Raw genomic sequence first — 20,480 nt, forward strand, 5'->3', positions numbered from 1 at the left:
GATTTAAGAACCCACTGACTTAGGAATTCATTCCTCTGATCAGCTTTTGCCCTTCTATCTTAATGAGATTGAAATTTTGGATCTGTATAATGTAATGGCCTTAAACTCTTCTGTTAAGCTTTTGTGTGGACAATAAACTCCCATATATGGGTTTTTCCACACTGGGCAAAAATGATATATGTGGGTGGATTTCAAAACATCAGTTATGTTGTTTGGAATATGTTTAACTTAAGAATCTGCGGGGAAATGTGTCTGTATTTTCAGATCACTATATGGAAACAATATAGTGAGTTGCAAAATCATTGCATCAGAACAGTTGCATGCATTGTTTGTTCTTATGTCTGAAATCTTCATTTTTTTTTCTTCTTCAACAGAGCCCTTCTGCTTGGCAAACTACCCATCAGCCTTTCATAGTGTGATGTTTAATCCAGTAGAACCCAGATTACTGGCTACTGCCAACTCTAAAGAGGGTGTGGGACTTTGGGATATTCGCAAACCACAGAGGTAAGAGCTAGTTGTCTTTATTCATATAGAGTATTATGTTGTCTAATCTTCTTTTCATAGGTGCTGGCATGCCATTCAACTAGCTGTGGTCCAAATGTGGGATGGTGAGAGAGGATCTGAATGAGAGGCACAATACAAAATTTTAGGGCTCAAAGTTTTGCAATAATGGAGGATTAATTTTTTTTAGTGTATATAGTAGAACCTTGATTTATACAAAAAACCCTTTTATTCATAATGGAGCTTCATCTCCCCAGGAGTTTTGGAAAGCTGAAAGGCTCACCAGGCTATTATCACTGCATCTTAACTTTACACCCAGTACTGATGCACTGAAATACTGGTAGAGTGCGCAGCCTTAGTGGAAGCTAGCTGTTTTTGAGTAACTGGAGGAAAAGCCATCAGTCTTCAAAAGTCTGTGTGCCTTGGGTGAGCTGACTCAGCAGCAACTCCCAGTTATCCAAGGATTTCAGATATTCAAAAAGTCCTATAGCTACTGAGACTTCTGTTGTCTAATTCAACTTCATTATTCTGCTTTCTGGCAAAAATGTACAATTTAAAAATGAGAGAGTAAGATCACAGTATGAGGGGGAGATGTACTTCCTTTTAAAATGAAGGACATCCCTAATGTGCAACATCTGAGTGTGGTATGTGCACTTAGGGTTTTTCTGTTGGAGCTGCTTTTTTGGGAAGGAATGTTCTTCTTTCTCCCCTTTTACAAATTTAACTTTAGAACTAAAATTTAATTCTCTCTTGATCAGCATAATCTGAGAATTCTTTTGAGCAGTTCAAATAAATGTACAAAATTTCCCTTTTTGTTTTTTCTTGTTTTGTAATTGGAAATATACAAATGTAATTACAGTGAGACTAAAGAAAATTGGCACCTGCAGATAAATGAAAAGAGAGAATTCCAAGACCATGAATTTACAGTGATTTATACTGCCCATAGCCCCAGATTTACAGTTTTACTCAGACAACATCGCACTTGCATTTATTACTTATCCACTGGTAGGGCAGACCAGTCTTCATCTAATGGAGTTAGATTAGTACTGGCTTTTATAGAAAACTCATTTAAACCTGTTAAGACATCCATTGTACTGATGACAGAATGATGGACTCCGATTTATTTAAACTGTGAATTGTTGAATGGCTTGATTTTGTTTTTTGGTACCTAGCTTTGGTCAGGATTTCCCAGCTCTGGGTCCTTGGCTGTGGAACTCTCTCTCACTTGGAAGATCTGTGAGAGTCCCTCACTGGCTGCCTTGTAATGTTACACGTCAACCATCTAAATGTTGAGAGAGTGACCTAAAAGGGTAGTTAGACTCTGTATCTAAATTGCCTTACCTGATCTTTTCCATACTTTCAACGCTAAGCGAACTGTAACTTTTCTGATAGTTACTGAGACTTATTTAGCCCTTAATGAGCATTATTGTCCATGCTCATCCTTTTAATGTGAAGTTCTAGTTTAAGGGCTTCTCTATGCAAACACTCTTAGACCCTAGCTTGCCTCAAAAAAATCACCTCTGCACCAGTTTGATGCCCACTAAGTGTCTGGGTGGATCCTGCTGCCATACAGTACAAATTCAATCTATTCTGGAAAGCATACTACAGAAGTGCAGTAGGGAACTCTTCGTGCACATGAGCAGGATCCACATGGACACTTACCCTGTACTAGCTTGCTGTGTACTATGTTTACACTCCAGGTTGCAGTGTACTGTTTGTGTAGAAAAGCCCTAAATAACTACTAACAGTTTAATTGTAGAATTCTGTGTCCCAGTTTCACTGATACAATCAGGTTCCCAGTTCAGTTTTTCCTTTGTCAATACTATAAAATATCTTTTTTGCTTGTAAAAAGATAAACAATCTGGGCTCTTTGTTTCTGGCACACCCCTATCAGTGATAATAAAGCTTCCATGGTTGCAACTCAGGGCTTGTCTATGCAAGGAAATTTACTGGCATAACTCTACCGCTATAACTCTCAGTATGGACACTTATTGCAGAATGAGTGCCTTTTTCCAGTTTAACTTGTGTCATGACACAGCTCTCTATTCCAGAATAAGTGTCCACACGGGGAGTTACAGCAGTATAGTTATGCCAGAAAATTGCTCCGTGTAGATAAGCCCTTAGTTACCAAATTCCTGGATGAGCCAGAATAGAGTGAAATGTGCTCTCCCAGATAGATGGATGGGCTGTTCTGCCCCATTGCTTAGCCTTAGTAAGCAGTAACTTACTGCAGAATGGAGAGTTCAGGGCATGGAAGGGAGGAATAACCAACTTTGCTTATTATTTCAGAGGGCACTAATTTAATCCATACTTGTATAGCTTTGTTCTTGCTGATACCCAAAATTGTCACCTTAAAAAGAGTCACCAATCTGAGTATGTTCTGTCTTTTGGCTGCTATTTATATTGTTCTGGATTTAACAGGTTTATTGTTGAACAAAATAATAAACTTTGCAGGGAGAAGTTGAATCTCAGACGCATTAAATCCTCATTTAGGGCAAGATTCTGCATCTCTTACTCAAGGAAAAAGTCCCATAATTGACTTCAGTGAGTTTTTTTGTTTTTTTGTTTTTTTTTCTTCACTGACTAAGGGCTGCAGGATTAGTCCACTGAGGCTTTGACTGGACTGGAATATGTTGGCAAAGACTTGCATATTTTAAGAGTAGTGTGTAGACAAGGTACTCTGCCTTTAGCACATGTTAAACTGGTCAAGTTAAAGCAACTCAATGAGTTAAGCATGTGTTAAAGGCCGGATGCCTTGTCTACACTAGACTCTCTTCAGCTGTGTTGGCCAACTTGCTAACCACCTTAACATCACCTCTTTAAACTCTGATCTAGACAAGGCTTTTGTGTACTTTCAGAAGTATGCCTCAGCTGTTCTAGTTTTCTACACTGGAGGATGTTGTGTGATATAGCAGCCCCCACTTCCCAAGATGGTGAGAAGGGGTCAAAATAGACTGTAAACATATACATCTAGGAACAAAGAATGTAGGCCATACAGAGTGAGGGACTCTATCCTGGGAAGCAGTGACTCTATCCACCATCACCCCCCAGATTTCTTCAATCAGCTGAACATGAACTCAGTGTGATGCTGTGGCCAAAAGGGCTAATGTCATCTTTGGAGGTAGAAACAGGGGAAAAGTTTCAGGGGAAGGAATAGAGTGGTTACATTACCTCCTATGTGTCTCACTAATGTGACTGCCACTGGAATACTGCATCCAGTTTTGGTGTCAACAATTCAAGAAAGCTGTTGATAAACTGGAGAAGGTTCATAGAAGAGCCATGAGAATGATGAAAGGATTGAAACACCTGCCTTATAGTGATACTCAAAGAGCTCCATCTGTTTAGTTTACAGAGAAGATTGAGGGCTGACTTGATCACAGTCTATAAGTACTTACAGGGGGAACAAAAATTTGACGATCTAGCAGACAAAAGTATCACAAAGTCCAAAGGCTGGAAGTTGAACCTAGGCAATTTCAGACTGGAAATAAGGCATAATTTTTTTAACAGTGACGATAACTAACCATTGGAAGAATGTTGTGGTGGTGGCTTCCCTATATCTGGTGATTTTAAAATATATGCTCTAGTTCAAACAGGAATTATTTTGGAAAAATTCTATGGTCTGTGTTATGCAGGAGGTCAGACTAGATGATCGGTGGTCCCTTCTAGCCTTATACCCTATGAATTAACTGGGTTGTAATCCCAGGTTACAGGTCTGTCTCATTTTACCCTGGGGTTACGTTCCGCAGTCAGCACGTAAAGCGAAAATTGCGTATAGTCAAAATTACATTGAGTGTAATGGTGGGCGGAATCGCCCACACTACAGGAATAGTATTTAAATTGTGATTTTTTTTCTTGTTTTTGCCGACCGTGTAAAGCTGAAATCACACATGTTAAATGCACCTAAGATGCGACAGACCTGTATTTTGTTCTAAAATACAAAAGTCTTTGCCATTTGCGCTAAGGAGAATTTCTATCAGTAATGAGGCTTTTATACCTTCTGTTCATCAGCCACTAAAGATTAGCAGCCATGACACTATAAGAAGCAGCACTCCTCACCTCTTCTAATTTAACCATAAAAACTGTAAACTAGTTTTCAATTTTTGTTCCTGCTGTGTGAGTACAACTTGTCCCAGGCTTTGAAACACAGCAAGTGCATTTTTCTGTTGCATTGATATTTTGGGAATCTTGAGTATGGTGCTTTGGCTCCTGAGTGTTAACATGTGAAGTGCTGATCAAACACAAACAGCGCTGTGTGAAGCCTAGCTGGGGCATAAGGTTGTTTTGTCGAAAGAAACAGATCTCCAAAATCATATAGGCCTTACTTATTTTCCTCCTTTCTTTAATAATACTTTAGTACCAAGTTTAGTGAGTTCTATAGGGAAAATGCTACACTGCTTTTGCAAATCCTTGAGGATGACTGTTCAGACTGAGCTGTCATAAGACTTTTGTGCCACTAGATGGTGTCTAGAATCCATATTGTGAACCCAAAAAACATGTTTGTGCGTGTCTTGAAAATTATCTTTGCTTACAAGAGTGAAGAATGTATTGTACAGAACTGCCTGGAGTAAATAAATAAGGCAGATTACATATTTTCTCCTTTGGACATGTCTAATTACACAGTATTTTTAAGTGTTCAAGTTTTCCACTTTTTTTTTTTTAAACCTAGAATATCCTTTAACAGGTTCCTTCTCCATCTCAGTTCTCTCCCTTTAGCAAAGTCAGATGAGGTTTATTCTTACCTATGTCAACTAATCTGGAAATCACTTGATCAGAATGGATTTAGGTGTCTCTTGTTTTTGACCATCTTCCACTTTTGAAATGGTCAGCAAACAAAACATTCCCATGAACTCCCATTAGTGCTTTGTGACTGCTGTTCATGATGGGAATGCTGAGCTTGCACCCCTATGCCTCGTTCTTGAAGGGTGGAGGTGTTAAATGCTGTCCAGGAACAAGTGTCTTGTTTGGTTGAGTGAAAGGGGGAGAAACTGAATAGTTTCCGTAGAGGATTGATAGTGAGATACGGAACTCCTCACGTATAAGAGAGCTGCTTCAAATCCAACTAAGGTTTGTAGTAACCAAAAGTTACCATCTGATGGCCGTACTATGACTTCTAGCCATTGTCACATAAGTCAGTCTGCTTTCAAGTAGCTGGGTGTTCAGGTTAAGACAGTAGCTTTCACCACCTCTTAAAAACAAAACAAGCAACTCCTAAAATCAAATCAGCTCTTAGTTGTCTTGTAGAACTTCTTTCCTCAGCTAAGAGAACAGTACTCCAGTGTATATTGCCTCTTCTGATAAGAAAAAGCTATTTGCATAAATTGTCTAAAATTTAGCTGAGCCTAAGATGCAGTACTATTCTTACAGAACTTACAAAAACTAAAGCTAAGAGGGCTGGCCTAATGAATCATATCCATATTAGCATCTTGAGTTTGGAGCCTGGTCTTACTGCCTCTCTCATACGCCAAGCCCAGGAAGGAAGTTCCAGCTCTGTAAGGTAGGGATTGCCTCACTTGGTTCAGTAGTGAACCTTCCCACCAATTAAAGAGCAGATCCTTTGGACTTTAAGGATGTTCCTTCCTGTCTGAATGTCCTGGAAAGGTGGGGGCTATCATATGGAAAATGTAAAGTGGGGTAAAATTCAGTGTGTCTTCAAGACTCCAGTAAAGTCAAAAAGAGAGCATTTCTCACCCTGTCTCCCCAAAGAAAGTACTGAAAGGTGGCTCTGTAGCTCAAGGTGGAACAGCTTGTAAAGAATCCTCTGTAGTCACAGAATGGACTCATCCTAACTGTATTAGTGGGAGTAAGGAGAATATTGTAGTCTCCTTAACCCTTGCTATTACAAGCAACTGGATTTCAGTGAACTGGCACACATGGCATTCGGCTATAGATATGCACCTTTTGTAAGGTATCATTTGTACATACTAAGGCACTAAAGTAGTAAGTCAGACTGTTTCTTCTCTGCAGTAGCTTAGTTAAGCTACTAAGATGGTTTGGGGAAGAGCTCTCACTGTGTCATACTGACAGTCAGGGTGTTAACATGTCAAGGTGTTCCTGTGAATGAAGTGAAAGAGTTTGGAAGTTGTGCGTGTGAGATACATTGGGTTAATATCGGCTGGTTCTTGTTGTAGCCCAATCAGCATCTTTAACAAGCTTGCCAGAAAAGCACTATTTGAGGCAAGCTTTGGTTGGTTGTCTGCAAGCTTTCACAATGGTACACACATAACGTAACTGCCGTCTCCAAGTGCTGAGCAACAGCACCACCAAGTGAAATGGATGGGAACTTCAGGTGGTCTGCACCAATGAAAATCCAAGCCTTAACTCCTGACTGGTTTTCCTTATTGCCTCAGTCCTGCCTACCTGTGTGGGTGTGAGCTAATGGAAACTTGAAGAGTTAACTTCCATGATGCTGGATCCAATGTAAGGCCTCTGCACTCTGCTATACAGTGGAACATTTGCCCCCCCTGTCCCACCTGGCAAATAAGCCTACTATGGAACCTCTGTTTTGAATCCCATCCCTTATGTAAGTGAGATGTAAGGATAATTTAGATTCTTAAGGAAAAAATCTAGTCTGGACTGTACCGACTTTTCTCCTAGTTAAAATTAATAGGGTGCTATTTATTCATATAATACTTCCCAGTGGCTTTCTAGTACTTTTTTTCTCCCCCTGCTGTGAGTAACACAAACCTCCATTGTGAAAGGGCACTTATGAGTTTGAATGTTAGTTAAGCATTGGTGCTGGATCGAGACAACCTTAAATAAACAGCAACTGTAATGTGCTCTCCATTCTTTGTGGAAGTAAAAGATCTGCACATAGTCTGATCTTATGACTGTGCTTTAAGTGGAGCTCTGTTCATAAAAGGACCTATTCTGAGGTACAGGAACTGTGGGGGGTTGTTAGTGCTTCTCTGTGGCCATATTGTGGCACCAGCCTCATGTTCCATAGTGTCAAGCGATAAGAGCTGTGGTATTCAAATAGGGAGAAAGAAATTAGTAATCTCAAGAGCAGACAATGTGGTCAAACAAATAAATGCTAATTCACAAGCTTTGGGATTGCAGAAGTCCCTTCAAATGGCCAAGAAACCACACCCCTTTGCTTGGCTCTATAAAAGCACTAACTGTTTAATTAGTTCAGTACAGTAAAATTATATGTGATATATATATATATATATATATATATATATATATATATATATAATATATATATATATATATATAAAATTTGTGTGTGTGTGTGTTGGGACATCTGCCAGCCTTTTTCCTAAAAGAAAGTTGTGCTGCTGTGTGCAGCAAAAAATAAATAAATGCATTTTTGTCAACTCATTTCCGCTTCCCCACCATTTTTGCCTTTTGATGTGAGTTTGACTAATTTTGTACTTGTTGAAATTACTGGTGATAGCTAGTACGGGCACAGGACAAATAGATGCAGTGTGAACCCCTGCCACCACAGCTCTACCAAAGCACCTCAAATCTGATTTGCAGTCCTCTCCCACAGTTCTACAAATGCATCAGACCTAAGTTGTAGCATCCTCTTACTCTAGTTCTGTGCTACCATGCAGTTCAACTGACACACCTCACACTTAACCTGCACTACTGGCTATTGTTCCACTCCTGGGCTCCTCCTGGCAATGCATAATTCAGTACAAATGCCCTACATGCCTAGATGCTAAATTGAGATCTGCGCATTTATTTCCAGTTGTGTCTGAAGACAGCTTTTTACTGCTGTGAAAAGTAATGCAGTAAACTGATAGTGGAACCCCATTGAATTTGTGGAGATCTTTGGTACTATTCCAGATTTTGTAGGATGAGGGTGTGTGTGTGTGGTGGTGGTACTATTTTTGAGGGTGTTAGAGCCTTCAGCATAATTACTGTTTTGGAAATGGATCAGGTATTGAAGATATTGTGACTTCATTCAGACTTTATCCACCACTTTACCTTGAATCCTGTTTTCTGCAGGGCTGAACATTTCTCTTTCCTAAAGTTTTATGTGCACATCTAATCTTTGGTGGTAGTTTTTGGAAAAATGCAGTGCTTCCAGTGGTTTAAAAGCAGAGGTACTTCTTAAATCTGTAAAATTTGCACAGCAAACTGCTGGTGTATTTGTTGCCAAATATTTGGCATTCCTGAGATGAACGCTTTTCTAATTTGCTGGTGTAGATACCCCTACACACTTACTAAGGTATTTCTAAAGATGCTTATCACTAGGTATGTCTATGCTGCAACTGGAAAGTATGATTCCCAGCCCGGGTAGACAGCCTGAGTCTCCTTCACTTTGCTGTTTTTAGTGAGCTAGAGCTGTGTGGATGTTGCAACACTGGTAACAACTTGGGTTAGCTAGCTGCTTGAGTGAGTCCAAGCCCCCCAGACTCATGGTCTGAGCTTGAGTGGCTAGCCTGTGCTGTAATGTTCATGCTGCTATTTTTAGTGTGCTATCTCAAGCTGAGGTAGTACCAATCTGTCTACCCACAATGGGAATTGCACCTCTAGCTGCAGTGTAGACATAACCAAAGAGTCTCTGCTGGATACAACCTGGTAGGTAAATCAAGCTTTTTGAGGTTGGTACTGTCATCTCTCTTTGGACTCCCTGCCTTTTTTAAAGCTTGTCTTAACTTTGCAATGGACTCAGAATCTTACTTAATGTTGCCTCTAACCTGGCTTTTGTCTATGGAAAAACCTCTCATCAGAGTATGGTGGTGCTTTACACCTGAGCTAGTTGGTCTGTCTTGGGTTATAGGCTAAAGCCAGAGTGCTGCTTATGCTCGGGCTGGTAACTGGCCCACTTTGCAGTCTGACTGCAGGCTAAACCGCTGAAGTGCTAATCTCTGCTTACTGCAGCACTGAGAACCATGGAATTTGATCACAGAAGTCCTAATGAGTGAGGATGGCAACAGTGTGGGCACAGTTACTTGAGGATGGCTTTACCGTGTTGCTGCTCACACCTGGGCTAGGCTAACCTGGGTACCGATCACTTGAGTTAACTATGCAGTCTGTGTCCATTAGCAACAAGCTTCTGTGTTGAGCTCTGTGCTGCTGCACCTCCTTCCCACTGAAGTGTGTGTTCTCAAACTCCCAGTAGAGTCTGGCCTGCTCCAGACCATAGTCTTCTGAACCCAAGCCTGAGACCTGTAGCAGCCTGAGCTCTGCTGCAGGTCAGAGGGTCCAGAGCTGAGAAGAAATAGGCACTAGCTGATACTGCTGAAGTCTTACTGTGGTAAACTGTTTTAGTTGCCCAAAAGGAGAATGGCACTATATGTTTGTAGTTGTGTCACTTCCCCCACCTCCATTCCTTCACGTTAATATGGGCTCCGAGAGCTAGGAGACAACTTGTGGACACTAAAAAATCTTACCAGGTATTGATAACTGGTGTCCTCAATGGTTGCAGGGAGGCAGTGAAAACAGACTAATCTAAAATATAGACAGGACTAAACAATTTCCAACACACATTCAGAAATTGTGGTTGGACCTTACACTGAGCAGGTTCTTCATATTCTTCTATGTAGGAGTGCCAGGTCTAAGAGGCAAGGCTGCTCTTTAATTTGAATCTTCTTCGACTTTTTTTTGGGTGGGGAGGAGAGTGTGGCAAGGGAATGGAATAGGGATAGTGGCCCATCTCCAAAGTGAAACTTGGGAGGAGTCTGATGGGTTTTTTTGAGTTGAATGGCTTCTCATTAGTAACAAAACCTTTTAGCTAAGGATCCTTTTAGCTAAGGATCTTAAAGCTTTTTACAGATATTAAGACTTGTTCAGTTTCCATGTGATAGAGATAAGTGTATCAAAATGAATATTTCTAATACTTAGATAAATTAGGGGATCCAGGTATACAAATATATATAACACAATGCTGAACTATTCTGGAAAAACAAACTCTTCAGTCTGAAAGAAGAGAATGGACTTTATTCACAAGGGGTTGTTTGTGGGTCCCCTTGCAAGGGAGCTGTTAGCCTTTTAGGGGAAGGAGCTCTAAAAGGAAGTTACTGATTGTTTGCATCAATAACTTCAGTGAACACAATCTGTGATCTCTCAATTGCAAATAGGAAGGCAAATGCTTTTTGACTGGCTATTGGAAGCATAGTTAAACGAGGTGGAATAAAAAAACCCTGTTTATAGGTAAAAATATGACCTCCATGTCTGTGTGTAATGAGGGTTTTTAACACCTGCAGAACAAAGACTAAATCACTCATAAAAACACAGGCCATAAGCCAAGCAAGAGGGAAGGGGAGGGGGGAATAGAGCTATTCATTGGCATAGGGGTGTGTCCTAAGATGGCTGTAGTGCACTTGCTAGATATATTTCTTCCTTAGACAAGCTATTGCTTTGTGATAGCTGTGAAATGGCACCTTTGTGTCTCAGCCTTGTCTCAAAGGGCAAATAACTTGTCCTTTTATAAGGGATTTATTTTCCTTTGTCCTTGAAACTCAGGTGAATAGTTAATGAACTTGTTTGTTTTTAGTTCGGTGCTTTGACAGTTCTCAAGGTGCCCAAGTCTGAGAGTCACCTTGTTACTTGTGCCTCCAGCAGGGGGGAGACGTGTGTATGCTCAACTGTGTCAGCTCCCTGACTCCTCCAGCATGTTAGCCACCCAAACAATCTTGTCCCCTGAGCCCCTTTGAAGCATTCCCCTGTAGTGTTGAGTGGTTTATCCACTGAATGCTCCTAGTAATACCAGATATGCTGTCCCTAAGGCCTGGTCTACACTGTGGGGGGTGGGGGATCGACCTAAGAGATGCAGCTTCAGCTATGAGAAAGAATAGTGTAGCTGAAGTCGATGTATCTTAGTTCGACTTGCCTCGCATCCTCACAGTGCGGGGTCAATTGCCGCGGCTCCTCCATCGACTTTGTTCTCCCGTTGACTGCTCAACTCCAGCTCGGCGAGAGGCGGAAGCAATCGGGGATTGATTTATCGCGTCTACACTACATGTGATAAATCGATCCCTGATAGATCAATTGCTACCCGCTGATCTGGCGGGTAGTGTAGCCGTACCCTAAGGGAACAGTACACACCAGCTTGTATGATTCAACTCAGGATCAATAGCTGGTACAATACCACAGTCCTGAGATATATCTATAGTGAAAGCAAGAATAAGTTTCTTATCAAATATCAAGATTCAAGAGAGAGTAAGTTAAGGATAAGGGAAGCAGAAGGGTTACATATAAAACAAAATACACAATTTCTAGAGACTAGACTAAATGTAACAAGCTAACCCTTTGTCTAGAGTAGGCTTATCTCCCCCAATGCTTTTTGCAGCATTTCCAGCCGAGGCTGGTTTTGATCCCATTTTCATGAGTGTAAACAGTGTTCCTTTACTTCATAGATGTAGGATAATAGGTGCTTTCCTTGTCCCTCAGCTAGTCCAGTAATCCTTTGAAGTGCACCCCCAGATAAGGCTCTTTCCTTTGCTGTTCTGCTCTTCCTGATAAATTGCACAATCCTTCATCTGCATAAAGGTGATTGTGAATGAGATAACACTCAATTTACATTTCAGCAGATAGATGGGTAAACATATCTGGTCTGGCAAGAAACCAGTTTTTCACTTTTGCCTGGAATTAACACTTTGTTGCAAGCTATAAGAACACATTTCCAGTATCTAGTCTCAATACATACATTTTACAGCTTTTAGTCTAAACCTCACGTGATCTTCTTTATGGATAAATACCCTGGAAGTGGTGTGCTATGGGTTGTGAATTTCAGGTCTGTTAGGAACTGCTGTTACAGAATAGTAAACCCTTTGCAGCTGGCACCCAATGGGCCTCTGTGTCACATGTAGGTGGTGGTGTAAAAGGAGTGGAGTGATCTACTGCTTTGATTATGTGTTTCTCTTGCGCATATTCATTTCTCATGTGCTTGAGGAAAGCAGCAGAGGGATGGGCTGAGTAAGGATGGTGTGTTTTGAGAAGGGACGCAAAGCGCATTCTCATAAGAAAAGGGCTTGCACTCTGTACTACAACAACGGTAGTGACCTGTGCTAGGAGTATCTTTTGTGAAAGGGTACCTGTAACGCTTTCAGCAGTTATATATTAAATGCTGCTTTGATTCCAGAATAGTGTTAGCAGTGAATAGGTACAAGGCCTTTGTGAAAGGTCTGACCTTTCCAGCATACATATTTTCCTGCCTTGGGTCAGTACCACTCAGCTTCATTTTATATAGCAGCTTTCATTAAAATTGCATCACGAAATCCTTTATGGAACAGTCAATAAATGGGACCTTGAAAGGATATTTAGAGAGAGGGTTTTCTTGTTTCCGCCCCCCAAGAATAAAAGTATCTTCACATAACAGACTGGGAGTCAGAAAACCTGACTTCTATTTTCAACTCTATCATGGTGTCAGCTGGACAAATCTCGCTGTCTTTCTCTACCTCAGTTTACCCATTTACAGGAAAGCATGTGATGCTTAACTGGTTGGCTAGTTGTAAATCCCTGCTTTGAGATTCTCTAATGGAAGGACTAATATAGCAGCAAAATGCTACCCCCATAATCAGATTGATTTATTCTTTCCATCACTTGTTACTTAAGAAAGTTGGGATTACTTTTGATACCAAAGAGGGGTGTGGCTGCACTTCGTTTCATTTACTTAGCTCTGTGTGTGTGTGTCCAACATCATGATAGCCTTGCAGTCTGACTCTAGCTCAACTGCTAAAGTAACAGAATCACTTTTCAAGTGCAGCAGTTTGTAATTCATAATGAATTACCTTTCCAGAGTAACACATTGCCTTCCCTGGGAGCTGTATACCTTGCTTTTTACTGATGTTAAATCGGCTTCATTTCAGAAACAATAATTTGTGCCTTTGTTTTTGTCTGAAGGTCACCTTCCTATGGCATATCTGGTGTCTCATCAGTCTGGCTATCTGGTGGAATCTGCTGTTTTTTGTTTTTACTTTGAATCCTGCTTACGTATATTCCCTTCACACACCGTCACCTTACTGTACAACTGCTACTTTTGATCAATTTAAATAATAAAATCCTAAATCAGAGAATTTAGAGATGGAAGAGGTCTATGAGGTGATTCAGACCATTCCCTGTGGTCATAGCAGGATTCTTTTTTAAATTGTATTCTCCACTTGGCTTTTTAAATCAAACAAAAGGTCTTCTGTTTCTGTTGAAAAACCATTTTACAGTCTGGTAGATCTCACTTATTATTTAGATTTACAGTGGCTCTTAGGGGACCTAAAGAGGGATCAGGGCTCCATTCTGCTAGGTGCTATACAGATATGTCATGAAGATGATTCAGAGGTTGAGCTCTCTGGGACAGGTTTATGAGAAGACTGGTGGATGAAACAAGCAAATGGAGAGGGGATAGGAGGAGGATTAGTTAACAGTAAAATAAGCATGATTTTGCAAAATCAGCAGTAGTCTTGACTCAGCTGCCTAACTGTTGTCATCTGGCTGTGTTCTGTAGTCATAATGGTGGAGGTGAGTTTGAAGAAGGGGTTTGAAGAAGGATGAAAGGCTGAATTCATTGGCAGGGCAAAGGCATCATTCAATGGCCATTTTAGATAATAGAGCTGGAATATAGGGCAGATCTAACCCCGGGGAAACGCTTCCTGATATTTACCCAGTTTTGCCAACTCTTACAAATTTATCACAAGTCTTGTGATATTTATTTTAAAGTCCTAGCTCCTGGAGTCAATTATCACATGAGAATCTCAATTTACTTTTTTGTTTTGTTTTAATGAAAGTTTTTAGCCTTCCTGGTTAGGGTGGAAAAACTTGAAAATGAGACGTAAATGAATCCTACAAGAACCGGAAAGCCAACCTCTCCACCCCCCTGTCATATTTTATAAATATAAAATTTAACCTCATGATTTTAAAACATATTTTGGTGTGGGGGAGGAGTACATGTGATTTTATTATTATTATTATTTATTTAATGTTTGGGATTTGCAGTACTGTTTACCCTAAATTTCTCCATGCTTTATCCAGTCTGGAAGGATGTAGTGTATTGTACTTATGTGGGGTTAATTTTATAAGGGAAGACAGACCTGGAAGCTTAATTTTTGCCCAAGCTTTGTTTTTTCACTCTCCCAACAAAGACTCCCAATTTCCTGTGAAGGATTCTGGGTAGTGTAGTCCTACAGGAATTACCAGTACAAAGTATTGCTATGATTAGAAATACTAAAGGGCATTCAGAACATTGTGCACATACTATTAAATTATATTAGACTTCTTAGGACCATCTTGTATGTGTAGATTAATTTTTGTACTGTATACGCTGATGGGCTGTTTTCACCTCCCTTTGTATGTTTCAGGGACATTAAGAGACCTCAGAACTCAGTAGGGGGGGAAATACCAAAGTAACCAACCACAATAGCTTGCCTTCAAAAAGCGGAACTACACAAAAATGAGGAAGCTAGTTAAACAGAAATTTAAAAGGAACAGTCACAAGAATGAAATGCCTCTAAGCTGCATAGAAATTGCTTTAAAACACCGTAGTAGAAGTTCAAACTAAATGTATACCCCCAAATTAAAAAAAAAAAAGGTCCAAAAAATGCTACCATGGCTAAACAGAGTAAGAGGCAGTTAGAGACGAAAAGACATCTATTAAAAATAGGAAGTCAGATCCTACTGAGGAAAATAGAAAGGAGCATAAACTCTGCCAAGTCAAGTGTACAGGTATAATTAGGCAGGCCAGAAAAGAATTTGAAGAGCAACTAGCAAAAGACTCAAAAACTAAGTACATCATAAGCAGGAAGCCTGCCAAACAATCAGTGGGGCCACTGGCTAATCGAAGTACATAAGGCGCACTCAAGGAAGATAAGGCCCTTGCGGAGAAGCTAAATGAATTCTTTGCATTGCTGTTCACTGCAGAGGATGTGAGTGAGATTTCCACACCTGAGACATTCTTTTTAGGTGGCAAATCTGAGGAACTATCCCAGGTTGAGGTGTCAGTAGAGGAGGTTTTTTTAAGAAACTGATTAAACAATAATAATTCACCAGGACCAGATGGTATTCACCCAAGACTTCTGAAGGAACTCAGATATGAAATTGCAGAACCACTAATTGCGGTATGTAACCTATTGCTTAAATCAGCCCCTGTACCAGATGACTGGAGGACAGCTAATGTAATGCCTATTTAAAGGAAAAGGAAAAGGGGGGGGGAAAGGGGAGGGGGGCTTCCTCCAGAGGCGATCCTGGCAATTACAGGCTGTTTAAGCCTAACTTGAGTATCAGGCAAATTCATTGCAACTATAGTAAAAAATGGAATTATCAGACACTGATGAACATATGTTGAGGGAACGCCAACATGGCTTTAATAAAGAGAAATTATGCCTCACCAATCTACTAGAATTCTTTGAGGCTGTCAACAAACATGGACAAATGTGATCCAGTGGATATAGCTTTCTTGGACTTTCAGAAAGCATTTGACAAGGTCCCTCACCAGAGGCTCTTAAGTCAAGTAAGCAGTCATGGGATAAGAGGGAAGGTCCTCTCATGGATCAATAACTGGTTACAAGAAAGGTAACAAAAGGTAGGAATAAATGGTCAGCTCTCAGAATGGAGGGAGGTAAATAGCAGGGTCCCCCAAAGCTCTGTACTTGGACCAGTGCTGTTCCACCTACTCATAAATGATCTGAAAAAAGGGGTAAAGGGTGAGATGGTCAAGTTTACAGCCGCAACAAAACTACTCAAGATAGTTAAGTTCAAAGCTGACTGTGAAAAGTTACAAAGGGATCTCACAAAACTGGGTAACTGGGTACCCAAATGGATGAAATTCAGTGCTGAAAAATGCAAAGTAATACACAATGGAAAACGTCATCTCAATTTTTATATATATATACACAAAATTATGGGGTCTAAATTAGCTGTTACCACTCAAGAAAGAGATCTTTGAGCAGATGTTTTCAGAGAATTATCCATAATGGCTACTTCTCTGAAAACATCTGCTCAATGTGCAGCAGCAGTCAAAAAAAGCAATCTGTTAGGCACCATGAAAAAAGGGATCAATAATAGGAGGGAAAATATCATAATGCCACTATGTAAATCCATTGTACGCCCACACCTGGAATATTGCGTACAGGTCTGGTTGCCCCATCTCAAAAAAAAATTAGAATTAGAAAAAATTTACAAAGAAAGGCCAAAAAAAAAATATTGAGGGACAGGAACAGCAGAAATTTAAAGCACTGGGACTTTTCAGCTTAGAAAAGAGACAACTAGGGTGGAGAGGCTAGATCTGTGAAATCATGAATGATGTGAAGAAAGTAAATAAGAAAGTTATTTACCCCTTCACATAACACAAGAACCAGGGGTCACCCAATGAAATTAATAGCAGGTTTAAAACAAACATAAGGAAGTACTTCTTCACACAACTCAGTCATCCTGTGAAACTTGTTTCCAGGGCATGTTGTGAAGGCCAAAAGTATAACTGGTTTTAAAAAAACAAAAAAATGAAGTTAGGTCCATCAATGGCGGCTAGCCAAGATGGTCAGGGACACAACCCCATGCTCTGTGTCCCTAAGCCTTTGGCTGCCAGAAGCTGGGACTGGACAACAGAGTATAGATTACTTGATAATTGCCCTGTTCTAGTCATGCCCTCTGAAGCATCTGGTACTGGCCACTGTCTGAAGACAGAGTACTGGGCTAGATGAACCACTGGTCTGACTCCCTATGGCCGTGCTTACGTTTTCAAAGCAGGTTGGATGTATAGCAGGTTTGTTTTGGCTTTGTAAATACAGTAGAGAAGTCCACTGGTCTCAAAAGCCAAGACTGTCATCTTGTGTTTTCTTCTATACCATTAATATTTTCAGCCCCTATAGGGGGTGATCTATAATAAATGAGAACTTCTTGTTTGTCTATTGAAAACAACCTTCTTTCAAAGCCTAACTGATCTGTTCAACTCTCCTTCTCTGTTTTCCCAAGCTTAGATTCTTTTTGCCAGGTTTTATCCCAATACAAATTCTTTTTGCACTGTTAGAAGTGCCTCAGTTTAGTGGTTACAGAGATGTTGACAAACCTGCTGGCATGTGATCATGTGTATTAAGCATTTTGTTTTCATATTGGTTACAAGCATTCAATTTTTTTTTTCCTTTTAAGGTCAGTCTTCTTTATTGCATTATATTGTAAACAGCCCTGCTTGAAATTATCAACACTTTCTCTCCCTTCCTTCCTTCCCTCCCCCACAAATGACTCTCATTTCCTAAAGACATTGACTGTAATACATTTCACTGGGCAACGTTTGTTGCTTATCAAAAGGAATGTGTATTGAATGCTATCCTGGTGCACTTTTTGTTTTAAACTTCCTCCAAGGTCCTATGCTATTCTCTCTGTGTCAGTGGCTACTAAGTGTGGCTAAGCTAACGTATGAACAACTCAGGCAAGCTTAGCTGACCCACCAAATGTTAAACATTCCATCTTTTTTTGGAATGTTTATTTAACCAGCTTTTTCTAAAAAGGCAGGTTTTTGTTTCAGGCACAAGTGGTCCCTCCCCCTTCCCTTCCCTGGAAAGGAAGCCTTGAGCTGATGCAAATACTGGCTGTTGTGGTTCTCCTCTCTCCCTGCTCCCCCCAGCTTCCAGCAGAAATTGGTTTATTTGCACTAATGGTGCTGATCTTGGATTGAAAGCCTTATATTGTTCATCTGAGCTACATGTTTGGTTAACATGTAAGTGCTGCCTGTACACAGTGCGTCCAGCTATGGCAATGACCGTATTGCACATAACTCTGTTGTTCTCTACTTCTTCACCCTGCCCCCAACACCAGTGTGTGTGTATATATAGGGAAGTGACACCTCTTCACTGAGTACAAGTGAATAAAGTTTTATGTTCCTATTACTTGGTGGCTCACACAGGGGAAAAATAAAAAGGCCCATGAGGGTATATTGTCATCTGCCCAGTTTTGGAGAGAGACTTTTTTGTCTGCTCTTCTAGCTACAGAGAAGGTGACGTGATAAATAACAAGTGAGGGAAATTCAGAGTAACAGAATGGCCTTTTGTCAGCAACGATAACAACCTACAAAAATCCTCTAAAAGATTTTCTTTCTGAAATGTGACTCTAAAAGACTGATATCTCTCACTAACTCCAGGACAAATGTAATAGCATACAAGTAAAAACAGATATTTTTTTCTCACTAACTGCCAGTCCTGCAAATTCACCTCAGTTTGTGAGGCAAGCTGTGTTCTTCCAATATCCCTGCCACCTGTAGTAAAGGTTCTAGGGTGCCCCATTGTCTCAGTGGATTTGCACAGGTGTAACTGATTGGAACTTAGTAAACAATGTGATTGAGATGGGATTGTATTCCAGCTTGTGCATCACTCTCTTCATTGTCTCAGTTCTTCAGGATTAAAAACAGTGACAACTTTGATTTTTATTCACTAAATACAGTAGCTAAGAATCTGATCTATTTAGTAAGAAGATGCTATTCTTATAGTCACTTTTCAAAGTTGAAATGAACTTCAGATGGTGGATTTCTCAGTTGCTTTGTCCAGACTCAGCAGAGAATTAGCTGGGCATTAAAAGCTACCCAAATTCCCACAGAGATCTATGCTGAGAACTGCTTAATAGTTAAGCATCACTTGGTGAGCAGATATTTGGTAGTCTCACGCTGATGGTGGGTTTTATAGCTTGACTTAGTACTGTGAAGTTGGAGACAAGCCCTACCACGTTGTTAATTTCACTTAAAAGAATTGCCAATCTAATGGACGTAATTTGTGGTAAGTAGGGTTGAATGTATAGTTGAGGCTGAAACGAGTGCCGCACGGCTTCTCTAGATCCATTCACTTACCTAGCTATGGTTTGTACTGTTATGTTCCTTTTCCCCCTCTTAAGCCCTGTGTATAGCAGAAAATGGGGTCCTGTCCGAAAAGTCTGCAAATGCATTTTCCTCACTTTCCCATATTCTCCAAAACCAAATGTAATACAGGTTTGCGGACCAAACAGTATGCAGTATTCAGCTCAGAAAGCCTACCTGAAATCTGCTTCTACAGGACTGAATTACTATTTCTAAATCTGGTGGCTATTGCGATTTGGCTAGATCTACTCCTGCTGGCTAAATGTTTAAAGTTTGTGGGTAGGGAGCTGTGTTTTGAAAACTATTTAAAAACAAATGTTCCATCTTCTAGCGCACAGAGGGTTTAACGTTTGTCCAACTCCTTTGAATGCATTCATGGCTGCAGCTTCTCTAGTGGGTAGTCCATTTTACCCACTAATTATCTTTTGCATATGTAAAATATGTAAAGTTGTTGTGTATGTGATGGCTACTATTTTGTTTTGTATTGCAAATATATCCTTGTGGGACTGGGCATTGGGGGCACCTTATGGTATAAGTTCAGATGGTACAAGGGAAAATTCTAATCTCCCAACATCAAAGTTTAAAAGAAAACTGTACCTATTTTTTTCATAGCCCAGCAATCTAAGTCTGAGAAGCAAGAGCCCTTTTATCTTGAATTATTGGAATAAAAAACTCAATATGCATTTATGAACTTTCTTCATGGGGCACCATAATGCTGAAAAGTGAGATTACTGGAAGACCTGTTAGTCACCAGGTAGTTAAGATTCTAACTAGCTTTGCACTATAAACTAGACCGCCTGAATTTTTTTTGTGCTTTTCTACCAGAAGAGACTTTTAATTGGGGAAAGTTTTGGGAGTAATCTAGACAGTGTGATTAGTCAGATTATTAGTACTAAAGATGTGCTGTGTACTTCACAGCTGATGGAGAAAGACACTGTTCCTGTCCCAAAAACTGAAAGTGACAGTTACGACAGTTTGAAAAAACACACTTTTATCTATTTGCCACATCGTAACTTTAAAATAGTTTGACCTAGAGATTCCAAACTTGGTTTATTGTACTTCTTGGGAGCCCCCCCTCCCCCTCCGGAATACCTTTTACTATCTTGGGAAGGTTCTAATAGGTTTGGAGTTGTTCAATAAGTTTGGGCCAAGGCTATGCAAAATCTTTAGGGGCTTATATCATCCACATATTGAGCATCATTTAGAAAGTCGACAGTTGAATCAAAAAGGTATGCAAGATTTTAGATGTCGCTACCTACACCCG

The 20,480-nt window shown here is 40.2% G+C and overlaps 1 protein-coding gene across 2 annotated transcripts in view; it reads left to right on the forward strand.

Annotated features, from left to right (window-relative positions):
* Positions 1–20,480, forward strand: part of DCAF5 (DDB1 and CUL4 associated factor 5) — a 94,858-nt gene that overhangs the window by 25,957 nt on the left and 48,421 nt on the right. For both annotated transcript variants that reach the window (XM_045015142.1, XM_045015143.1), the window contains exon 5: positions 375–504. In XM_045015142.1, coding sequence (XP_044871077.1) covers positions 375–504 — 130 coding nt within the window. The remainder of the gene's footprint in view (positions 1–374; positions 505–20,480) is intronic.

This window comes from Mauremys mutica, chromosome 4 (genome assembly GCF_020497125.1).
Source record: "Mauremys mutica isolate MM-2020 ecotype Southern chromosome 4, ASM2049712v1, whole genome shotgun sequence".
In the NCBI taxonomy this organism is placed as follows: Eukaryota; Metazoa; Chordata; order Testudines; family Geoemydidae; genus Mauremys; species Mauremys mutica.